The sequence below is a fragment of the Aythya marila genome (assembly GCF_965140915.1).
Source record: "Aythya marila genome assembly, chromosome: Z".
In the NCBI taxonomy this organism is placed as follows: domain Eukaryota; kingdom Metazoa; phylum Chordata; class Aves; order Anseriformes; family Anatidae; genus Aythya; species Aythya marila.
Genome location: NC_139080.1, coordinates 29,116,002 through 29,141,042, shown reverse-complemented (window position 1 = coordinate 29,141,042; position 25,041 = coordinate 29,116,002). Strand labels below are relative to the sequence as shown.

Below are 25,041 nucleotides of genomic sequence, written 5' to 3'. Positions count from 1 at the left end.
ATTCCAGTTTCAGAAAAATAATCTGTTTTTTAAACAAAAAAAAATAGTAATTAAATGCAACAAATGTTGGAAACAATGAAAAACTAGCTTTCTAGTCTCTCTTGGATACGCTTGTAAAGAATACTTAAACTTGTATTCACTGGCATCCTGAAAGTCAAGGTACACAGACTAGGATTTGTCAGATGCAGGATTGCTTTGCTTCTTCAGAGCACTGTCAGAGCATGTTTGGTAGGACATGGAGAAGAATGTTCTGTGACAAGAAGAGGTTTCTGTTCCCTGAGACTCTCTAGGCAAAACCTTCCTACAGCATTTAAACTCATTGTAAATAATGCAATTTTTGCCTCTGTTAAGCTTTGGAAGACTGAATGCACAGAGAGCTTTAGCTTTCCCAAGATGTAGCTCCACTCTGAAGGACAGAATTAGTACTGACAATATTTCTTGGTATTTTGTTTGTCTTTGCTGTATATGAGGGTAGGAAAACAAATAAACAGTGGCGATTTTTTTTTAAGTTGTATAATAATAATAATAACATGGAATAGCAATGAAAAGCCTTTTCTATTCTACTTGTCTCTCTGCCTTATTTCCAGTAAAAGTAAAAATTTTCACAACTTAAGTATCTCCACCACATATGAGAGGTATTGCAATATTCTGCTGCCCTCTAGCCAACTGTGAGGTATCTATGACAGTCTATGATGGTCTGAAATGATTTAGGCTTCTTTCCTTTATTCATCCATGCTGCTGCCAAGCTGTTCTTAGATGAAGAATTCACCTGTGAGTAAAAAGGTAATTACATTTCCAAAATGAAATCACATTGCATGTTTTCTGGCATAGTCTTCAGTCTAAAGAATTTTAAAATAAATATATTTTTTTGTCAGCCTGTTCTAAGGAATGGTTACAAAAACACTTGGGACTAAAAGAAGAAGCAGTGTAATGTGCCTAATTGTTAGTGTGTCAGTGTAGGATTTTTTTGGGGGGTTATTCAATAGTTTAATTACCACATTATCATGTATATAGTGTTGTGTTTTGGCTGAAAATAATTAACTTTATTATTCATTAAAATGATTGGTTTAGCTAATCACAGAATCACAGAATGACCAAGGTTGGAAGGGACCTCTGAAGATCATCTAGTCCAATCACCCTGCCAAGCAGGATCAAGCAAGATGCACACTGTGCAGGATGGCATCCAGGCAGGTTTTAAACGTCTCCAGAGGAGACTCCAGAACCTCCCTGGACAACCTGTTCCAGTGCTCTGTCACCCACACAGTAAGGAGTGCCCTCTCATATTCAACCAGAACCTCCTGTGCTTCAGTTTGTGCCCATTGCATCTTGTCCTGTCACTGGTCACAGCAGAAAAGGGTCCAGCCCCATCCCCTTGACAACTTCCCTTCAGATATTTACATGTATATGCATTGATAAGGTCTTCCCTCAGTCTTCGCTTTTCCAGTCTAGACAGGCCCAGTTCTCTCAGCCTGTCCTCGTAGAACAGGTGTTCCAGTCCTTTAATCATCTTAGTAGCCCTTAGTACCTAATAACAGTATTAGTCTTTCTTTCCCTAGTTAAAATGAGTTATAAGTTTCATAGCCGTTACCTAGGGCCCAGACTGTGTTGGAAAAGGTTTGCTGAAGTAATTATGCACTTGTACTGATGTTATAGTTATACCAATGCATGCACATCTGTGAGGAAATGATTTCTAGTATTTACTGAATTGTGTATGCTTGGTTTTCCTGGTATCTCTGGACATCAGTATGAATCAATAGCTAGGCATTGGAATGTGTTGCTCAGGAAAGTGGTGGAGTCACTGTCCATGGGGGTGTTTAAGGAAAAGTTGGATGTGGTGCTTAGGGACATGGTTTAGAGAGGTAATATTGGTGGTAGAGGCATGGTTGGACCAGATGATCTTGGAGGTCTTTTTCAACCTTAATGTTTCTATGTTCCTATTGTGCTGTTGCAAAGGGTATTTCATTTTAAAGAGTCTCTTCGTAGACACCTCCCTCTGTTAGAGTAGATTAGTGCAAAGTAAGTGATTCTGTATACATTTGTTCCCCCCCAAAACCAGATTCTACTCGTAATTTGAACTTGACAGGTTTAGCTACTTCTCTGTATGTCTGATTACAGCACAGCTAGGTAGGATATATGTCAATGTGTAGATGTATAGAGAGTTTGAAAAGGTATTCTTTTCTTTAATAACTTGCTATATTGAACATGAAATTTGAGGTCCATCTCTCCTGTTCATTAAATGTTTTGCTCTGAGGTTCACTATGCAAATAGAAGTGAGTAAGTCTCCAGTACACTGGTTGTAACTACTAGCTATTTGAATGCATTTATGCAAATGTAAAGCTATGTTCCACTTATGTTTAGAAATGACTCACCTCAAACTTTTCAGCTATAGAGTTTCTTCTTCTTTCATAACTGAATAACTTATTCATGAACAGTTGTGGTTGCTTTTTTTTATTTATTTGTCTTTAACAACTTGGAGAAGTCAGAAAATGCTTTCTTTGCAATCTTCTGATTGTCATAAAATACCCACTTTTTATTATTATTATTCCTGGTAATTCTCTTATTCTTGTAGATTTTAATTACAATTATTTCTTATGTGACTTTTCTTGTAATGATGCTTTCTGATCCTGCATGATATGTTTCTTTGAGTTTGCTCCAGTGAGCCCCAATCTTTGGAAATTTTGGTGCAGCAAGGAAAAATGTCTACTTTTATGTTTTAATCTGATTATCAGGCTTAAGTAGCTGTTTTACACTGTAGGGGTTTTCATGTTAATTAAAAATCTCTGATATGAAGTCTGTTAGTAAAAAGAGTCAACACTTTCTGTGTGTTTTTTGTTTTTTGTTTTTTGTTTTTTCTTTAGCTGTTGGTGAGAAGTAACAACCTTTCTGACAAGATCACAATCCTGACAGGGAAAATTGAGGAGATCTCCCTGCCTGAGAGCGTTGATGTGGTAATTTCTGAACCAATGGGTTATTTGCTGTTCAATGAAAGGATGTTGGAAAGTTACCTCCATTCTAAGAAATGGCTGAAGTCAAATGGTGAGTGTGCCATCACAGTTACCCCACTGCATATAGAAAGGAAAATAAAAAGCTTCTGAAAGAGAAATCAAAGACCTGCATTATTAGTCCTGGATATTGATAGTTTGGTATTATACTATGGTATACTCTAGCACCAACATCTAGACAGACCAAGGGAATAAACATAATGATGCAGCTATTGTACTATGCTGTGACTTCTTGCTGTTTCACAGTGGAAATAGTTTTTGAGTATGTTGGTGTTGCATTGCCAAGTTCTTCCTGTGTTTTAATCTTAACATGATGTTGTATATTGTATGATTGCATCTTTGTTGCAACATATAACAATAGATGATGGCACAATAACCTCATATGCCACACAGAAGAATGTGGATGAGAGCAGAATGGTCAAATAGGATGAGCTTTTTAGTGGAAAATTATATTTTGCTTGGGAAAACTGAAATTCAAATTGTTTTGAAATCCTTTCACTGGGCTTCTCCCAGATACCTTATTCTCATACTCAAATCTTACCTTTTCAGAGACATATCAGAGATTCAGAGCATTTGGTACTCTTTATTTCATTTCTCCTGTGTTTGGAGGAGTTTTGAAGGGAATCTATGAGTTCCTGGGCCTCTTGCGAATCTTCTTTGTGAGGTGAATCTGGGCATCCATTTGCTGAATGAGAAATCTGTGTGAATTGCTGAAAATGAACTATAAAGTCTCTCTTTAAAAGACTTCTTTCTCAAGTAAAATTATTAGATCAGAAATTTGTGAAGTATGGAGTGAATCTGTACATCAAGGCAGAAAGCTACTGGTTTTGCTTGTTTCAAACTTGCAAATCACATTCAGGTAGTATTTTTCAAAAGTCAGCCACTGATTTGAAGTCTCCTGCATACATTGTTAGGACTCAGTTTCCAAAGAGGCTTCTGAAAATTGATCTGTAGGCATCTAATTTTCAGCTAAAAATATGAGTGAATGAATATGATTTCCATATTTTACAAACTTCCTGGTTACTCTCTTGCACAGTGGGAATGAATCACCTTACATAGTGATTATTAAACTTAATGATTGTCTAAGAAGTGAGCTGAAATCCTGACATTTTGTTTAAGTTGCAAATACTTAGTTATTCCAAACAGTTAAGTTTGTAAACTTTCTATCCTACATTTTCATCTGCAAACTTGTTAATTTTCTCCCTATGACCAGTTTTAAAATGCACATCTTTTTTTGTGAGTGGGTGTTGTTCTTTATTTGAATTCCTGTGGTCTCTTCCTGTATGTACTGAATACAGAAAAGCTGTTTCTTTTTCCCTACCATCCTTTACTTGTCCTCCCCTTCAGGTATTCATCATGTTTTGTACCAGGTAAACAAACAGCTGATGAAGTATGTTCAAATGTAATTCAAAACAACCACATTTATAGAAGCTACAAGATGATTAGAATACAGTGTAGAATACAAGGGCTTCTATTAAAGCTGCTAGTTGGTCTGAATCACTGTCCACTGAAAATAATGGAAAATAGTTCCTGTGGTTTTCTGAGCCATTTGAGTTTGAGTTCCTAATAAAAATGAATTCTTGCAAAAAGATAGATCAGGATTTAACTCCCTGCTCTGTAAATAATTTGCCACACTGTAAATAAAATTCTCCATTCCTCAATTTCATTATGGAGGGAAAAAAGAAAAAAAATAATATCTTTTTATGATAGTAGGACTTTTATTTATGTATAATATTTATTCCTAAGTGCTATCAGTTTCCTGGATAAAGGCTTAAGAGTGATATATACATGACCATCTCAGTCATTAACAGCAGTTCTGATCTCAACAAAAAGCATACCCAGCAATTTAGAATCATAGAATAGGATCATGGAATCATTTAGGATGAAAAAGAGCTCTAAGATCATCAACTTTAACTGTTAACCTAGCATTGCCTAGTCTACCACTAAACCAGGTCCCAAAGCAACGCATCTGCATGTGATTTAAAAACCTCCAGTGACTCAACCACTGCCCTGGGCAGCGTGTTCCAATGTTCACAACCCTTTTAATTAAGAAATTCTTCCTAATATTCAGCCTAAGCCTCGCCTGGCACAACTTGAGGCCTTTTCCTCTTGTACTATCACTTGTTGTGAGGAGATGGAGGACATGTGAGGAGATGGAGGAGAGACCAACCGCCATCTCACTAAAACCTCCTTTGAGTTAGTTGTAGAGAGTGATAAGGTCTCCCCTGACGTGTATTTTGCTAGGCTAAACAACCCCAGTTCCCTCAGCAATTCTCATATGACTTGTGTTCCAGACTCTTCACCACATCCGTTACCAATCTTTGGACATGCTCCAGCATGCTCCAGTATGTCCAAAGCTTTCTATATTGAGGGGACCAAAATAGTATACAGAACCTGAGGTGTTGTCTCACTAGAGCTGAGTACAGGGGGACATTCAGTTCCCTGGTCATGCTGGCTACTCTATTCCTTGTACAAGCCAGGATGCTGTTAGCCTTCTTGGCCACCTAAGCATACTGCTGGCTCATATTCAGACAGCTATTGACCAATACCCTTAGGTCCCTTTCCTCTAGGAAGCTTTCTAGCCACTCTTCCCCCACCCTATAGTGTGGATGGAGTTGTGTTACAGCTGCAGGACCTGTCACTTGGCCTTGTTGAACTTCATAGAGTTGGCCTTAGCTCATTGATCCAGCCTAACCAGACCCCTGTGTAGAGCCTTCCTACCCTCAACCAGATCAACACTACGCCCTACTTGTCTGCAAACTTACTGAGGGTGCACTTGATCCCCTCGTCCAGATCATTGGTAAAGATTTTAAAGAGAACTGGCCTCAGCACTCAGCCCTATGGCACACCACTAGTGACTGGCCTCCAACTGTATTTAACTCCATTCACCACAACTCTTTGGGCCTGGCCACCCAGCCAGTTCTTTACCCAGCAAAGCATACACCCATCCAAGCCAAAAGCAGCCAGTTTCTCCAGGAGAATGCTAAGAAAAACAGTGTCAAAATCTCTACTAAAGTCTAGGTAGACAACATCCACAGCCTTTCCCTCGTCCACTGAGTGTGTTACTTTGTCATAGAGGGAGACAAGGTTAGTCAAGCAGGACCTGACATTCATAAATCCATGCTGACTGGGCCCAATCATGTGGTTGTCCTGTACGTGCCATTTGATGGCACTCAGGATGATCTGCTCCATAACCTTCCCCAGCATAAAAGTCAGACTGACAGGCCTGTAGCTCCCTCGGTCCTCCTTCCAGCCCTTTTTGTGGATGGGCATCACACTTACTAGCCTCCAGTCAGCTGGGACTTCTCTGGATAGCCAGGACTGATGATAAATGATGGAAAGTGGCTAGGTGAACACTTCTGCCAGCTCCCTCAGTACCCTTGGGTGGATCCCATCTGGTCCCATAGACTTGTGTGCACCTAATTGGTTTAGCAGGTCACCAATAATTTCCTCTTGGATCATGGGGGCTTCACTCTGCTACCTGTCCCTATCTTTCAGCTCAGGGGGCTTAGTACATGGAGTACTTTACTGCTAAAGACTGAGGCAAAGAAAGCATTAAATACCTCAGCCTTTTCCTCATCCTTTCTTACTGAGTTTTCTCCCACATCCAATAAAGCATGGAGATTCTCCTTAGTCCTCCTTGGCTGCTAATGTAATTTTAGAATCATTTTTATTGTGTTTAATGGCATTAGCCATACTAATTTCCAGCTGGGCTTTGGCCTTTCTAATTTCTTCCCTGCATAGCCTCATGACATTTTTGTAGTCCTAGTTAGTGGATTGCCTCTTCTTCCAAAGGTCATAAACTTTCTTTTTCTTCCTGAGTTCTAGCTAAAGCTCTCTGTTCAGCCAGGCCAATCTTCTTGCTCACCAGCTCACTTTTAGACACATGAGAATGGCCTGCTTGTGGGCTTTTTAAGATTTTCTTCTGGAAGAGTGTCCAGACTTCTTGGACTCCATTGCCCTTCAGGACTGCCTCTTAGGGGACTTTGTAAGCCACTCTCCTAAGCAGGCCAAAGTTTGCCCTCTTGAAGTCCAAGGTGGCAATTCTGCTAACATCCCTCATTACTTTTTGAAGAATTGAAAACTCTATTCATTTGTGATTGCCATGACTAAAATGGCCTGCAGCCTTCACATCATCCACAAGTCCTTCTCTGTTCACAAGCAAGAGGTCTAGCAGGGCTCCTTCCCTACCTGGCTCACTCACCACTTGTGTCATGTAGTTATCTTCCACATACTCCAGGAACCTCCTAGAATGTTTCCCTTCTGCTGTGTTGTATTTCCAGAAGACATCTGGTAAGTTCAAGTCCCCCATAAGAACGAGGGCTGGTTATTATAAGACTTTCTCTGAGCTACTTATAGAATATTTTTTCTGCCTGTTTATCCTCATTGGGTGGTCTGTAACAGACTCCCACTATGACATCTGCCTTGTTGGGCTTCCCCCTGATTCTTACACATAAAGGATCAACCCTATCGTCCCCATTATTAAGTTCAAGATAATCAAAATACTACTAACATACAGGGCTACCTCACCACCTCTCCTTCCTATCCTATCCCTTCCAAAGAGTTTAAAGCCATCCATTGCAGCACTACAGTTGTGCAAATCATCCCACCATGTTTCTGTGATGGTAACTATGTCATAATTTTCCTGCTGCGCAATGGCTTCTAGCTCCTCCTTTTTGCTGCCCACACTGCATGCATTGGTTTGCACTTCAGTTTGGCTAATGATCCCATCAACTTTTTGGGGGTAGAAACCCTAATTCCTATGTGACCATTCTTAGGCACATCTGTGATTTCTAACCCATCAATATCCTCTTGTCTTTGCTGTAACATGTTTCTCCATCACCTACTTTCACTGGGATGGCAGACAGGAGGACCTTGCTAGCAAACCGTCCCACAACCATTGGCATACTGCTCCCAGGCTTATATTTAGTGAGCCTGTTTTTATCCCTTTCCCTGTGGCAATGAATGCACAGACTCTGATGCACGTTTCAAGCAAAGGAAAAGATTTTTTTTTATTGTCTCTACCTCTGCTCTTTTATATCCGTCCGGAGATAGCACAATACCATGGAAACCTCCTAGCAACAGAATATAGCCTATGTGCCCTCAGTTACTTTCTCACTGCCAAAGGTTAAGCAATCTCATGGTAGCACTTACATTACAAAAACAGTCTTTCGGTGCTTTCACAAGTTTCTCCTAATTGCCATGTTCCCAGGGCTTTCTGCCTACCAAAGCGATAAGACTTTGGTGGCTGTCCAAGTTAGCATATGCCTCTGGCCCCACATTTTCCCCTTCAAATCTAGTTTAAAGTTTTCAGTGAGCCCTGCTAACTCCTTTTCCCTCTTTGAGATGGGTATACCCTGTCTGTTACAAGTAGGGCTGCTATTGTGTGAAACATGATCAAAAAAAACAAAGATCTGCTGGTGTCACCAGGCTTGGAGCCACGTATTCATCTGGTGGGTCTTTCTCTTTCTCCCCTCCTCATTCCCTGCAACTGGAGGGCTAGAGGGGAACACTACTTGTGCTCCTGATCCCTTAACCAGTTGTACCAAGGCCCTGAAGTCTCTCTTGATTGCCCTTGGACTTTTTGGAATTTCATTGCTGTCTATCTGAAAAATCAATAATGGATAATAATCTGAGGGTAGCAACAGGGTAGGAAGGCTTCTCTTCACACATCTAACCCAGGCCCCATGGAGGCAGCAGACTTAGCTATGAAGTGGGTCGGGTCTGCGTGTTAGGCTTCTTGTTTTCTTTGGGAGGGAGTCTGCTATGATAATGACCTATCTGTTTTTCTTTGTGTAAGCTGTTTTGAGGCAGAGCGTAGGCCAACAACCTTGATGATGCCTCCAAGCCAGATGAACCACCATCCTCAGTTTAATTTGAGATCAGGTCTGAACTATAATGAAAGTCCCTCACACAAATATTGTATCTATTGAGTAAGCAAAAAAAGCCACTATAATTCCTCTAGAGAACATTGAGAAACTATTTAATAGCTAGCATTTTACTTCATTTGAAGGGAGTTAAAATATTCAAATAATTAATATAGGACCATAAATTATGAAGACTTTATGAAGTATTGTATGTTTGTTTGTTTGTTTGTTTGTTTTACTTGATGCTTGAACATATTCATACATCAGTAATCCCTATACTAATAAAACTAAATGTTAAGATATTTGAACTGGTGGTTTTAAGTAGTTAAGACATTCCTATAGAGTTGCCTGTGGGAGTATGCCTTGCTACTTTATTTTGTCTTTTGTTTACTAGGAATGATGTTTCCAACGTTTAGTGAAATTCATTTGGCTCCTTTTTCTGATGAGCAGCTGTACACAGAACACTACTCCAGAGCCAATTTTTGGTAATGGTTATTTATGTTTTTTGTTTATCACCCAGGGTTCAGTAGAGGTTAAAAAATCAATCAGTTATTTGATTCAGCCTAAAGGGGTGCATAGTATCTGTCAGTATTGGAAGAGAATACTTTTATATTTTCCTTCATTACTTCTCTGAAGTAGAGCCATACTGTTTATTGTGCAAACCTGGGAGATCTTTCAGAAAGTGCTAGAGCTGTCTGAGTCTCTTCTTGAAAAAGAAATTAACTCTATGGAGCATCTATTGTGAGAAACAGTTGTCTGTAAATCAGTTGTTGGTATTTCCTTTGCTATACCAGAGTAGAGTATGCTGTAGATGGTGATTATTTTATTTCTTCAAATCTCAGCTGTTTGAGCATGGCAACAACTCCTTGGGTGTCATCACAGAGAACAAATATTAACTCCTGTGTCCTGAGCAATTTCCAGTTTGGTAGTTACTTTGTCCACCTGAATTTTTCTTTCAGCTTCAACAAGCAGTTGCACTCTTTTTTCCCTTGAAATGTCCCACTGCAACTCTCCACTGTTGAGCTGTCACTATGCCGTATATAGGGGAAAACATTAGCAGTGATATTCTTATGAGGAAAATAATAACATTTCAGCAAAACTCCAGTTGCCTTCTAAGCATCTCCAGTATTCTGCATTTAATCAGATGAATTATCTGTCAACTACTGCAAGACTTTCTGAGAAAGGGGGAAAACGGATCACTCAAGTCTTCCCTAGTAACTACTTTCTCTTCACACCAACAATGTTTTTATCATTATTATCACAAGCTGTAGTAATACTTCATAATTGTGAGAGCATTCAGGTTGGTATCTAAATCACAAAGTATTGCAGTCTCTCCTTCACCCATCTTTGCAGAAGGATGTCTCTCATTTTTGATAGATCTTTGCATTACCTCCATTTGATTTTTGATGAGAATGGATCAACCAAATTAATCACAGAAGTGTGACACAATTACCTGTAGTGATACGCCTTTTATATCAGGTTCTGTTTGATATATTCCTAGTTTGTGCACTCATAATATAATTTATAGCTGTCTTGAAATGTTCTCTATGCAGAGGACTACATTATCAGTCCTTCTATCTATCCTTCTGTCATCCCATATGGTTATAGTTTTGGATGGATATATGCCCAGTGAGTGCTCTACAGACCAAAATATTAGTGCTTCTAATGTCTTCAAGCAAATGTGGGATCAACATTTTTTGAGTAAGAGTGCAGCAGTTCTGCTTCAGCACCACTTTAGGACATTCATGTTCTTAATATTAAAAAGACTGGGAATGTTGCTAGATCCCAAACTATAAAAGTCCTACTTCAGACAGCACTTTCTGGGCTTTCTTGGGTGTTTGAAGTGTACTGTCAGGAACCAGTTGTTGACAGCCTGGAAGTTTTGTAAGCTGTGAACTCCAGTCTTCAAAATACAGCCTCAATTCATTGTCCAGTTTTATTACCTGGAACAGAAGATGTATTTTTGTCTAACAAATGATTTCTTATATAGCTAACTGCATATCCCTGTGTCTTAAAGACTGGATGCATTTTTGGGACCAACTGGATGATAATAGTTGCCAAAAGACTGAAAGAAATATCTGGATTTGCAGTTTGAAATTGCCTGTGGTAAAGGCACCAGGACCTTGGAAAAATCTTCAAAATAATACTGAAAAATCATAGTGTGTGATTTAATGCTAGGTGCAGCAGATAGCTTAGCCTGTTTACTGTACAAAGGAAAGGTTACATATTTCTCATACTCTTAGAATTATTGCAATTATTGTAATAAAAATTATGACGTAAGTAGGTTGTTCCTCTTCAGGCCTGTAGGTTGGCTTACTGTTGTCCTTCAGAGTTGTGTTTTAATTTGTATTTACCACTAATCATTCTTAGAAGTGTTATAATACATGTATATAGTCTACCACAGAAGAGCAGACTGCTATTTTTGTTATGAAAAATCTTGCCAAGATAGAAAGATACAAAGCATAAATATAAAAGGGGTTAAAAATAACATGCATTTTGTCTGGTTTTCATCAGTAATAAATATGCAACTCAATTACAAAGTGCAGCAAACATATGGATAAAAGATCACTTGCAGTTGGTGTCAGGTGATTTCTGCTGTTGTGCTTATTTGAGTTCCTTCCTTAAAGATACTTTATCAGCTGTAGTTACCTAAGCATTTCCCATTTATGCAATTAGCACAGAATGTAGAATTTATCAGTGTTAAATGGGTGTTGCCAGATTAGTGTAGACTTCCTCATCCACTTTGAAAAAGTGATGATAGCTTAGGAATTGTATGATGTTTTAACCATGAGAACAGACTTTCAAGGTTTCCCTTTTATGTGTTTCCGAAGACTCGGAAGAAGGTTTGCCATAGTTTTATGACACTTCCATCACAAGAAATTGAGCTCTCTTGCTGTTTCCCCTTTCTATCCCATTTTGTTTATGTTATCTGGGGTTAAAGATACCTGTTAAAATTTTCAGTGAGTTGATTAGACCCAGGGTCTGGTATGATTTCTGCAGACACGTACATTTTAATTTCAAAGTTCACACTGGGAGTAGCCTGTATGTACATTAAATGAACGTTTGCAAAAATTTGTAAGATAAAAATAGGATTTTGTTTGTTTGTTTCCTCTTTTCAGTTGGTATCAGATGGTCTTTATTTTCCCCTCTTATATCAGTAAAAGGGACTGGACCTGTAATATAGGCAAACTGAGCACCACTTTTATCTGCATGAGGTCCACCCCCATTTCTGGAATAGATCAAGTTTGCAAAAGTAGTTTAAGACTGCCTAACTGACAGTCTAATTCCTTTTCTTTTGTTTCCATGGGGGGGGGGGGGTCTTTTTTGTTGTTGTTGTTGTTGTTTTTTGTTTTGTTTTTGTTTCTGTTTTTGTTTTTGTTTGTTTGTTTTTCAGTAATGAAGTGTGAAATGTCTACATAATGTCCACTTGAGGGGGTCAGGTCACCTAACTGTGCTGGCTAGAAGGCCTGTATCATAGGGAAAATAAACTGAGGAGGGCTGCTATTTTGTCTCGGCAAAATGGAAAAAGGGAAAGATGTGGCCAGCTGTAGTTCACCTGCTGTTTACAGTTACTCTTCCTGGGTCTGGTTGGAGCCCAAAAAAACATTTTTCCACTAAAAATTTTAAAATGTGTTACTGTTTCTAGGTACCAAGAGTGCTTTTATGGGATCAATTTGTCCAGTCTACGCAGTGCAGCTGTGGAAGAGTATTTCAGACAACCTATTGTGGTAGGTTTGTTTGTCTGGGGGTTACTTCTTACATTTTCCCCTCTCTTATTCCTACCTTATTCTCTCCACAAAATCCTATATGTACCATAGACTCCCTGTTTAACAGAGCTCTGTGGCTGCTGAATAAAGAGCCAGCAACACACTCTGTGAGAACTGTGAACAGAGCTGCTGCGAGAGGTTAACAACTGTATGTGATATTCCTGGTTTTGCTGTAAGTAACAGGTCTAGATATGCATGCATTAGGGAACCACAGCATGTGAACACATCTGTTTTCCTAACATGCAACTAGTTTCCCTCAGTTTTCATTCTCTTAAACAAGTAACTTGACCTTGGATTTTCCCTTCCTTTCTCTGATCCACAAATTAAACCAAAATAGGAAGTGTCCAAACAAAAACATTTCTGCATTATGAAACAACCTTTTAAATTATTTAAATGTACTTTCTTCATGGGTAACTTGTATCTAGCCCCTAATGCTCTCTTTCTTTGATCTGTCTAACAAAGAAAAACACCCACAAATCAAAAGAGTTACCCCACCACCACAGCCTGGTTTAATGCTTTAGTGTAGGCACAATGTAAAGGTCTTCTCTCAGAAATCTGACTGCAGCAAATTTGGGCTGGATTTATGCTAACTAGTTTAAGTAATGATAGAGGTATAACTGCTGTTGCGTGAAGGAATCTGGAAAGATAATCAGCCTACTGCTGCCATCTTTTGCACTCTCTTGCTTTTACTGTGTGAAATAAGAAAACTCTCTCATTTGTATTCATAGATTTCAGCCATATCTTTGATTATATAGCATGGTCATCTCAGTGCTGGTTCTTTAGCTTTCAATTAGAGAATGGAGTAATCTGTAGGATTGAAGTACATCTTTCCATCCCATATGAATTGATGATTGGCTTTTGGCATTTTCTTCCCTTGAAGATCATAAAATTATGTATCAATAAAAGCTTTGTTAAATTGTTTTTTCTTTAAAATAATCATTTATCTCTTTGGTTTCCTCTTATTCTATAGATATTTTTCAATTCTCATTCAGCAGGATATGATATAAGCATTTATGTTAAGGCTTTGCTTTACTTGTCAAGTTGTTTACTTGGTTGTGAACAGTAATGGTTAAAATAAGGGTTAGTGCATGTGACTGAAGAAAGAAAAATGTAGGGAAATGTTCCATTTGCTGACTATCTGCTCTTAACATGTTTCTAGAAGGCAGTCTGCATTAATTTTGCTTCCTATACTTCACTATTGAATTTTCAAGTCTTGTCGTAGTCTCTTAGTTTGGTTTATCCAACTATGTGGTGCATAAGAACACATCAAACTGTGTGCTTTAATAAAATAAAAAATAAGAACAAAAAAAAAATCACAGCATTTTTATAAGTTATCTAATCAATGTAGGGACAGATTTTTATTTTTTTTTTGGTTTTGTTTCTGGCTTAATAAAACATTCTTTGCTATCAAATAGCTAACATAAGATATCTAGTATATTGAATTCTGATGATGATATGGAGTTTTCACATCTAACAGTGTTTCCAGGGCCAATTAAAATAAATTAAAAAAAAAATGAAAATATATTTACAATGGGTTTATTGGGGTGAAGTTTGATTTGTGTCTTCTTCCCATTTTGTTTAACAGATATATGCTGTTTAACAAGTATATGTTTAACAAGTATATGCTGACAAAACTGAATGGTAATACATATTACCTTTCCTCATCTCCTCTCTCCCCCATTAGGATACTTTTGACATGAGAATTCTGATGGCCCAGACAGTGAAGTACACCATTAACTTCAAAGAAGCTGTAGAGGAAGATTTGCGTAGGTTAGCAGACACCAGCAACCTACTTTTTTTTTCCTTTTTGTGATTGGCTTTTGATGGTTAATGATGGGAGACAGAGAAAGTTTTGATTAGCGGTGGGTGTGGAGGAGGGAAGGTGGCATGCCAAGATGGTTAGTACACCTCTGGTAATGTACCAGAACATTCATCTGCAGGATGGTTTGTCTACTGTTAGCAGAGAAGTCTGTGAGTCTGTGAAACAGTAAAGAAGTTTAGAAGATTCTTACTGAAAGGGATAAACTGGACTCTAGAAGTCAGTTTGCTGCCAAGCTTTGTCTGTTAGGATACAGTGGCAAGGTAGTTGTTTTTCCAGCTAGACATCCTAAAAGACCTCAAATATTCTGGGTAAGATGGTCATCACAAGCCACTTTTGTGTATGTTTTCTGTTGGTTTTGGTTTGTTTGTTTGAGTGTTTCTTTTTCTTTTTTTTTTTTTTTTTTTTTTTTACTACATTTATTGTGTAAGAGGGGCCAGTTGCACCTCTTTTCTTCCCTCCAGAGATCCTTCAAATCTTTCCTTGGAAGGTCTTATATTTGCAATGACCTACATTCATTGTGTCCAAGAGTTATAGAGAGAAGCTTCGTCCTTGGTACCTTAGAGAAATAAAATGTATCTTATGGGAGAACTTGAGGGAGTACTACAAGTACTTGCAAGACATCGTCATCAGAGGAAGATATCATATACTGTCTTTGAAACTCTGAACTGCTTATTTCTCAACCTGACTCCTAACTAATTGCATGGTCTAGTGAAGGAAAGGAATTGTTGTGAGAGGGGAAGACAGCTGGAGATCTGCTTTCCAGTTTCAGCTGGCTAGTGTTGACTTATTTCAGTCGTTCTCAGGAGGACTAATAAGTTCTATCTGAATGCTAGTTTTTATATGTTTCTGCAACAGTGAGTGAGATTTGGCTAAAACTGCATAGCCAGTAATACTTCTTTTGGAAGTGAAAATGTTCCAGCTCTTGTTTGGGTAGCTCAGTTTTTAGCTTTTGATTCCAGTAGTAGACCTGTTTGTTAAATTTGTAGTGGAGCATTTTACTGTTCAAAACTAAATTCAAATCCCTCAGTGGGAATAAGATTTTTTTCCATTGGAAAGACTGAACTGCTGTATTTGTAACATCCTGCAGTGATGTAACAAATGATGCAGTAACACATACATACTGACATGTTTGGTTCTATGGGCAAATAAGGCCAAATCAGTGCCATTGGTTAGTTCTATTGATATAGAGAAAAAGAACTTTTTTTTTTTTTTTTAATATGTGGAAAATTGAGACATAAACTGATTAAGAATGGCAATATATAAATTAATATAGGGTAGGTTTCACTAACATATTTCTGATGGATTTTTGTTTCCCGTACTTTTTGTTTTTTTTTTTGAAATTACTTTTGCAGCATTCTGATTTTCATTTTGTTTGTTTGTTTTGTTTGTTTGTTTTTTGTTTTTGATTTTGTTTGTTTGTTTGTTTTTGTTTTTGTTTTTGTTTTTTTTTCCTCCTATAGAGTGGAAATCCCGTTCGTTTTCCAAATGATGCAGTCTGGACTAATACATGGCCTGGCCTTCTGGTTTGATGTGGCATTTGTAGGGTCACTGTGAGTACTTCTTTCATACAATGTGTGCCATAATTAGAAGTTTATCTGTTGCAGAGCTGGTTTATAATGTAATTACCCATGCCCTTTGTTATTTTAAGATAATGCCTTCTAGAGGTAACAAGAAATATGGTAACTCGGAGCAGCAAGACTCAGATGGTAGTGATTTTGTTGAGGGTCATAATGCATGTATTTATACTGTTCCATACATCTGTTTCTGCATAATATTATATATTATGTTATATTTTACATTGTAAGTAAAGAAGCAGCATTCAAATACGAGGTGTTTTTTCTTATTTGTGCTGGTCTTGTTTGTGGGCAAAAACAAGAGCTGATTGCAAGTTGCAATTGACAGAATGGAAATGTAGAGAATTTCACCAGGCTTGGGAAAAATTTTCATTGCAGCACCAGGTACTTATTTCAAAATGTGGAGAACTGGTATAGGAAGTAGGGGAAAATTAGGTAAACTTAGGTAGTCAGTATATAGATTTCTGTTAACTATATTTAGCTTTTAGATAAGATTTATTGATATTCCAGTTAAATAGGTCTAGTTTTAGATGAAGTATTTTTTTTTCAAAATATTTTAAAATACACTTTCATCTATTTGTGTTGATAAATGCCCTTTATTAGCCTTTGAAATAAGGTTTTACAAGAATTCAGAATAGTATATCCATTAAAAGAGAAAAATGATATGGCATTTATATTTATTTTAACAACTGATAGTAACAGTTTTAATCCTAAAAGAAACTCTAAAAACTCCACATGACGTAAAACAATAGACAAAATAGCAGACTTACAGGAACTAACTGAAATCCTTAGCTCAGAAGGCCTCGATTTTGCAGTAGAAAATTGATTAAACAGCACCTCTTTCATGTTGGTAGAACTCTAGAAGTTCTTTGCCTTACTATCTGAAATCTCAGTGGATCAAACTCACAACACTAGGACACGTGTTATGCTTTTCTATACACCTACAAGACCTTTCAGGAAAATTGTTGTAATATGTTTTCCAAGAGAAAACTAGATACAGAAGCTTCTTGGGTAGTGTTCTTAAGGATAAAACTACCACTGCAGAGAATTCTACTGCCATGTTCAGGAGAAACCTTTCTTTCCTGTAATTTCTTAGAGGGTAGATTTGTATTAGGAAGAAATCCTTCATTCAGAGGGTGGTAAAGCACTGGAACGGGTTACTCAGAGAAGCTGTGGATGCCCCATCCCTGGAATTGTTTAAAGGCAATTTGGATGGGGCTTTGAGCAACCAGGTCCAGTAGAAGGTGTCCATGCCCACATCAGGGGAGCTGGAACTAGATAATCTTTAATTGAAACCCTTTCAACTCAAACCATTCTAAGATTCTACGATCTAAGTGGTGAAATGGGAGAAAAATCAGTATTTCCTGTCCTGGGAGCATAGAAAGAAGAGAGAATAGGAGTCTGAAGAGTCTCTTTTTTAATCTGCATAATTGGTCCCCAGGTCTTGTGTTGATGTGCACAGCATGAGCTAAGAAAGAAATTAAGGCCTAATGTATTAATTTCCAGACAAATTCCTCACTATTTCCTCACTACAGAGTGATTCCATAGAATTGCTTGCCCCATGGACTGTACTAGAGTTTAAACTTCATTATGAGCAGTTATGAAAAGCCACATACACATAATCATTTCTGAAAGATTGGCGAGTCCATTCTACATAGTTCCTCTCTTCTGTTTTAGGGTAACCGTTTGGTTGTCAACTGCACCAACAGAACCTCTCACTCACTGGTATCAGGTACGCTGCCTTCTTCAGACGCCACTCTTTGCTAAAGAAGGGGAAACTCTCTCAGGCACCATCTTGTTTGTTGCAAATAAACAGTAAGTGTAAAAGCTTCCTAAGCAGATTTTGAAGTGTTAGAGGTACACAAGCAATAACAGTTAATTTTCAGCACGCTTGTACTCATGTTTATTATCAATCCAACTGATAAATCCACATAAGCACTGTTGGCCTTGCAAGACTCTACTCACCAAAAGGTCTCATGTGTAATGTTCTTTCTCACATAATTCCTCCACGAACACCTGTGAAATTTTGCTGTCCCTCACAATGCTACCTGTAACTTTTGCCAGCTCTCTTATCACACACAACAGTTTTCTTAGGTCATGTCCAATCATTTTCCACACCTTTTTTTCAGTTAGCGTTATGTCTAAGTCATCAGCCTAGTTGTTTGCCTGAAGCCCTGACATAATCCCTCAGCTCCCACCAAGTTCCATGCAGAGATAGGCAGAAGTGGGGTTGATTTCCAATCCACGATATTTTGTAATTCTGAGGGGAAAAAAAAATCCTATAGTCAAGCTGCCCTCTTTAATAGTGCTTTCACATGCTCTTAGTCCTTCCACTGAGTCTAATGACAATGACTGCTTTTGGAAGGGCATATTTCCTCACCAGAGTGCTTCTCTTCTGCTTCTGCTATCAATCACATTTGGAAACTCCACTCAAATACTTAGCTTTGAAAATTATTGTCAAGAGCCTGTACCATACAAGTTGCAGCCTGGTTTGTTTACATATATATGTGGGTTTAATAGAAAACAAACCAAAACCTTCTCTATACAGAAAGGTGAATCTCCTTCCCCGCCTCCGCCAAAAAAAGGGGGGTAGTGGGCAAAAGGAAATATTCAAAGGCTCTTCAGTCATGCAAGTAACTAATGCTTTATGTGACATTTGGCAAATGCCAACATCTGGTTAGGAACTCCTCATGGAACAAATAACAAATACAGGTCTTCATATGCTTCTTTCAAAAGTAAATTATTCAGTATTTTAATATACAAAAGAAACACTGTATGCCACAAAATGATCACACAGCCACTGCTGTAAACATGTCAATATGTAAGGCATATCTACAATTGAGCATGGCTCAGAGACACCTGCACTACTGACCTTGCCAGATTTAGAATGAGCAGTTAAACCAAGTTTAGCACAGAGCTAAAACCCACTACAAAGCTAATTTGCTTCTAGAATCAAGATATCATCTTTATGTAATTCTGCACTTGCAGTTCTGTGTAAGAGAAGCTTTGGTCAGCTTCAGCCTTTTTGTATGTTCTCCATTGCTCAGTCACTCCTGTTTACATTTCAGAAATTTGGTTTCTTGCAAAAAGGTATGTGAAGAATATCTTTTCAGATGAAACCTGGGATTATAAAAAGACTAAACCTAATGGTGTTTGGCCAATAAGATATTTTTGATCATGAAGACTTACTCAGCTAATTTAGAAATTTATAGTATTTCTGTTTGAGAGAGAGAAAAAGAACTTTCACTACTGAATACCATAATGTAAAATGATAGTGTTTTTTCATATGCAAACACTAAATATCAGTTACGCGTCTTATAAATTATTCTTCTTTAGATATGGTTAAAAAATCATGCCCTGGCACTGATAAATAAATGTATTGTAATACTAAGTGGTAATTTTGTTTGATTGTAATACTAAATGGTAATTATTCAGAGAGCGACTACACTGATATTTTTCACATAAGATATTACAGTTTTAACTATAATTTATTTCCATTATCTCCTTTTATACTTGTATTTCTGATGCAGACAAAGTTACGATATTCACATTGTGGCTATGGTGGACCAGACAGGATTTAAATCTGGTAACACTCTTGATTTAAAGAATCCATTTTTTAGGTAAGAAATGCATTTGACTAAAATACAACATTGTATTTAATGAATCAAAGTAGAGTTATCAGATCTTGTGTGACAGAAAGCAAAACACACTTACTATATAAAAAAAGTTTTTGAACTTGTGATTTATTTAATTTCTACAGGTGTGAGTGTATTTTTGTTTTGTGTTAGCAGTAGTTATTTATATAATCATTATTCTATTTAGGCTGCATAGAAAATAGAAAAACACATAGAAAAATAGAAAACACAGGGTTTCCCGTGTGAGTCTTCATTATAGTTTTGTTTGCTTGTTTGTTTACTGATCGTTCTTCATTTTGTCCCTGCCTTCCCATAACTGAGTTTTTCAGATGAAGAGTTGAAAAAGCAGTGACAGACTTCCCCAAAGAAAAGTGCTTATTTGTCAACATAAATAAGTGCTTTTTTATAAACATAACTTTAAAAGCATTCATAAGGTTTAAAAAAAATAACGTATAACCTGTATTTTAGACTAGGACATGCAAATTGTCACGCATGGTGGGAAACACTTGATTTAGATTTCAGGCGAAAGCTTCTACAACTTCTTCAAGGGGGAAGGAAGTACGTAGCTGACACAAACAGCCCAATGCTTTTCTACATCACTGCCTCAGAATACGCCTGATTCAAATACTTATTTCTGTACCATTTTTGGCTCACTCGGAAAAACTCCATACAAATTCTATAGCATAGGGCAAAAATAAACTAGAGTAGACTTATTTCTGTAAACCGGTGGCCTGAACTGGTATACATATAAGCAGATAAAAAGTCACTGCCTTTGTAAAATAAGCTGTTTGTGGATTTGGCAGCATTTTACACCTGTGGCACAGCTGCAGATATAGATGAAAAGTTACAATATAAATTTGAAAACACACTGTATTTAATACAGTAACAGCACAAAGTTTCATTCCAAGCACACATTTTTATTCCAGTGAGACCTCTCTGCCATGCATTGTCTGAGTGTTGTGTTTACAATACTTCCAATTTCATAAAAACCCATATTAAATATTATAAAGCTGTCAATAGTTTTTTTCTTCAGAGTAAAGTAAGAAAAGCTGTATTAGAATTTATTTACTTTTTTAATTTAGCTAATTCCGTCAGGTGTCAAAGAACTGTGTATTTTATTATAAATATCTTATTTTTTCATCCATTTTAGATATGACTAGAACATAGTATAATACGGCACATGAAAACAAAAATGAGATTCTCACCAAGCTGAGCAGCCAACAACAGTGAAATCTGTTCAGTACCTAATACACCTACTGGTCTTCATGTAAAATCAATCTGTAACTGTACATGTATGTAATAATAACAATAATAAAAAAGTGATTGGCATAATAAGGGAGTATTTTTTTTATTTTGTGTGTGTGTGTGTGTGTGTGGTTTTTTAACTGAAATTTAGCTTGCACTCACAATTATGACTTTTATTACATTTATGACATTTACAACTTTATTCCAGAATAGAATTAGAAATAGAATAGAAAACAGAATTTCAAAGAATCACAGAATCACAGAATTTCTAGGTTGGAAGAGACCTCAAGATCATCGAGTCTAACCTCTGACCTAACACTAACAAGTACTCCACTAAACCACATCACTGAGCTCTACCCCTAAATGTCTTTTAAAGACTTCCAGGGATGGTGACTCCACCATTTCCCTGGGCAGCCTGTTCCAATGCCTAACAACCCTTTCGGTAAAGAAGTTCTTCCTAACATCCAACCTAAAACTCCCCTGGCACAACTTTAGCCCATTCCCCCTCGTCCTGTCACACAGACCAACCCCCACCTCGCTACTGCCTCCTTTAAGGTACCTCTGGAGAGCAATAAGGTCACCCCTGAGCCTCCTCTTCTCCAGGCTCCCTCAGCCGCTCCTTGTAGGACTTCTCCAAGCAGAGCTACAGGCTGGGAGATGAGTGGTTGGAGAGCTGCCAGGCAGAGAAGGACCTGGTAGCGATGGTTGATAGTCGGCTGAATATGAGCCAGCAGTGTGCTCAGATGGCCAAGAAGGCCAACGGCATCCTGGCTTGCATCAGAAACAGTGTGACCAGCAGGGCTAGGGAGGTGATCGTCCCCCTGTACTCAGCTCTGGTGAGGCCGCACCTCGAGTACTGTGTTCAGTTTTGGGCCCCTTGCTACAAGAAGGACATCGAGGTGCTTGAGCGGGTCCAGAGAAGGGCGACGAAGCTGGTGAGGGGCCTGGAGAACAAGTCCTACGAGGAGCGGCTGAGGGAGCTGGGCTTGCTCAGCCTGGAGAAGAGGAGGCTCAGGGGCGACCTTATTGCTCTCTACAGATACCTTAAAGGAGGCAGTAGCGAGGTGGGGGTTGGTCTGTGTGACAGGACGAGGGGGAATGGGCTTAAGTTGCGCCAGGGGAGTTTTAGGTTGGATCTTAGGAAGAACTTCTTTACCGAAAGGGTTGTTAGGCATTGGAACAGGCTGCCCAGGGAAGTGGTGGAGTCACCATCCCTGGAAGTCTTCAAAAGACGTTTAGATGTAGAGCTTAGGGATATGGTTTAGTGGGGACTGTTAGTGTTAGGTCAGAGGTTAGACTCGATGATCTTGAGGTCTCTTCCAACCTAGACAATTCTGTGATTCTGTGATAATTTTACTATCACAAACATAACTGCAATGATATCTCTAGCAAAACATAATCACCTGCTAGCCCTTCACGTGCTGATGCAAGGCGGGTCTGAATGAAAAGCTGCACCAAGGCTGACCCTTCTTTTGAGAAGTAACACACAACATTGATCAAAAGACCTTCTTAGCTAAGGAGCCCTGCTGAAAGTAATTAAGAAACAGTTTAGGATTTTTTTTTTTCTCATTTTTCCAAGACAATAGCCATTTAAAGATAGTTTATTAGATTATCAAAAGTAGTCTCTAAAACTGTGAAACTTGTAAATGCAACATGAACTTCATGGTTAAGACTGTGAAGCCATTGAAGTTAGTGTATGAATGTAATTGTCACAACAGTCTCAACAGGACATTTCCAGTAGCATTTAATACAGTAGAGGACAAGTTTCTTGTTGGAAGGGACTTGTGGAGATCATCTGGTCCAACCTTCCTGCTAAAGCAGGGCCACCTAGAGCTGTTTGTCCAGTACCATGTCCAAATGACTTTTGAGTATCTCCAAGACAGCTTTTGAATATCTCCAGTATCTTCTTTCCTGCTTTGAAGCTTTGGTGATTTTGAGTGTTCAGGAACCCACCCTTAACCTGTACAATGCACTGTTTTCAGCTTACAGAACTTTCTGGGTAGAAACATGGTATTTCCCTGCCCTGCCCTGCCCTCCCCCTCCCCCTTCTCAATTCTTCCTGCAGTGCCTAAAAATGGTCCAGAGAAGAGGTCCTTGGCATACTGCAAATGGAGAAGCAGAGATGCAAACAAGTGTGTTTGTGGTGCAGGGTTTTGTGCTGTTATGGCAAAAAAGACTAAAAACAACAACAACAAAAACACCTTTTATATTCTGGAGGAAGTGTGGAGAGAGAGAATGATTTGAAAGCCAGTTCAAGTGTGTTGACACATCTTCCAAGGGACCCGAAACCATGTTCATGATATAAAGCTGGAAACCTCATGTTCAAGGAATAATACACAATTATGCAAGTGAGTCACAATTTTAAAATAATCTGAATGTAAATTTGGCTTTTGAGATCAGGCTCCTGGTAGCGACATGGACTGATAATACTGAATTTCACTATTACATATATTGTACATACATGGCAAATTGATTTTTCTGAATTTCCATCTTTTGGTTCTTTAATTATTTTTATCTCTATGAAATCAAAACAGCATCTAGAAAAGAGATTTATTTATTTTTTATTTATTTTTATTTTTTTTTAATGGACATGAGAACATCCATACTGACTCTGAACATATATGTGGAAATATCCTGGTGACCTGATTAGGTCAATAATTATCATGACAACTACAGGCTGTTGTAAAGTACCTGAAGAATCTTAAGGGACCAATAATTATTTTGTAAAACAGATGAATGCTCAAATGTGCATTCATCATGAGTTTACATCTCTGGTTGACATTCAAATGTTTCACTGCTTTATTATCTGGGAGGTGTTCATACTATTAGCAACCAAGTTGAACATAACAATGAATTTTCTAATGCCTTAATTGATTTCACAGGTCTTAGTACTTGAAAAGAAACCACCACCAAAAAAAAAAAAAAAAAAAAAGAAAAAAGATAAGTTGAGTGGAGACATAAACACCTTGTTTGCATCTGTCTTTACTAGTAAGACCTTGGGGTACTCAGCCGTCAGCCTCCCAACCTGGAATTCTGGGACAAGGAGCAGAAGAAACCTGCACAGTTCAGGTAGAAACAGTTAGAGACCTGCTGCTCCACCTGGACTGCCAGAAGTCCATGAGAATTGAGTGCACCCTCAGTAAGTTTGCAGATGACACAGAGCTGGGGGGCAGTGTCAATCTGCCAGAGGATAGAAAGGCCCTGCAGAGGGACCTGGACAAGATGGGTCGATGTGCAGAGGTCAATGGGATGAGGTTCAACATGGCTAAGTGCTGGGTCCTGAACTTTGGTCACAACAACCCTATGCAGTGCTGCAGACTTCACGCAGAGTGGCTGGAAAGCTGTGCAAAGGAAAAGGATCTTGGGATGCTGGTTGATGCTCCCATGAACATGAGCCAGCAGTGTGCCCAGGTGGCCAAGAAGGCCAATGGCATCCTGGCTTGTACCAGGAATAGCGTACCCAGTAGGACCAGGGAGGTGATCGCCCCCCTGTACTCTGCTTTGATGTGGGGCTGCACTTCGAGTGCCATGTTCAGCTTTGGGCACCTCACTACAAGAAGTATCTTGTAGTATCTCAAAGCCTACTGTCGAGGCCCTGGAGCATGTCCAGAGAAGGGCTACGAAGCTGGTGAAGGGCCTGAAACACAAGTCCTGTGAGCAGCGGCTGAGGGCACTGGGGTTGTTTAGTCTGGAGAAGAGAAGAGAAGGCTCAGGGGAGACATTATTGCTCTCTACAACTACCTGAAAGGAAGGTGTGGGGAGCTGGGGATCGGTCTCTTCTCACAGGTAACTGGTGATAGGACTAGAGGGAATGGCCTCAAGTTGTGCCAGGGGAGGTTCAGGCTGGGAATGAGGAGACATTTCTTCTCAGAAAGAGCAGTCACTGTCAGGCACTGGAAGGGGTTGCTGAGGGAGGTGGTGGTGTAAACATCCCTGGGGGTGTTTAAGGAAAGGTTGGACGTGGTGCTAGGGACGTGGTTTACTGGGAGATACTGGTGGTAGGGGTACGGTTGGACCAGATGACCTTGGAGGTCGCTTCCAACCTTAACGATTCTGTGACTATGCCTGCAGAAGTTTCCAGCACTGACACGAGGCCCTTTGGCTGCGGCGCTCCCGCCCCTGCACCCTG

At 38.8% G+C, this 25,041-nt stretch overlaps 1 protein-coding gene across 1 annotated transcript in view; it reads left to right on the top strand.

Moving 5' to 3' along the window:
- LOC309890403 (histone-arginine methyltransferase CARM1-like) overlaps positions 1-19,656 on the top strand; it is a gene marked incomplete at both ends in the record, with an annotated part of 67,693 nt that extends 48,037 nt beyond the window's left edge. The window contains 7 exons of the mRNA XM_082784223.1: positions 2,859-3,036; positions 9,264-9,354; positions 12,516-12,597; positions 14,321-14,406; positions 15,919-16,008; positions 17,710-17,847; positions 19,563-19,656. Of these exons, the coding sequence (XP_082640349.1) occupies positions 2,859-3,036; positions 9,264-9,354; positions 12,516-12,597; positions 14,321-14,406; positions 15,919-16,008; positions 17,710-17,847; positions 19,563-19,656 (759 nt within the window). The remainder of the gene's footprint in view (positions 1-2,858; positions 3,037-9,263; positions 9,355-12,515; positions 12,598-14,320; positions 14,407-15,918; positions 16,009-17,709; positions 17,848-19,562) is intronic.
- Positions 19,657-25,041: the final 5,385 nt, after the last annotated feature.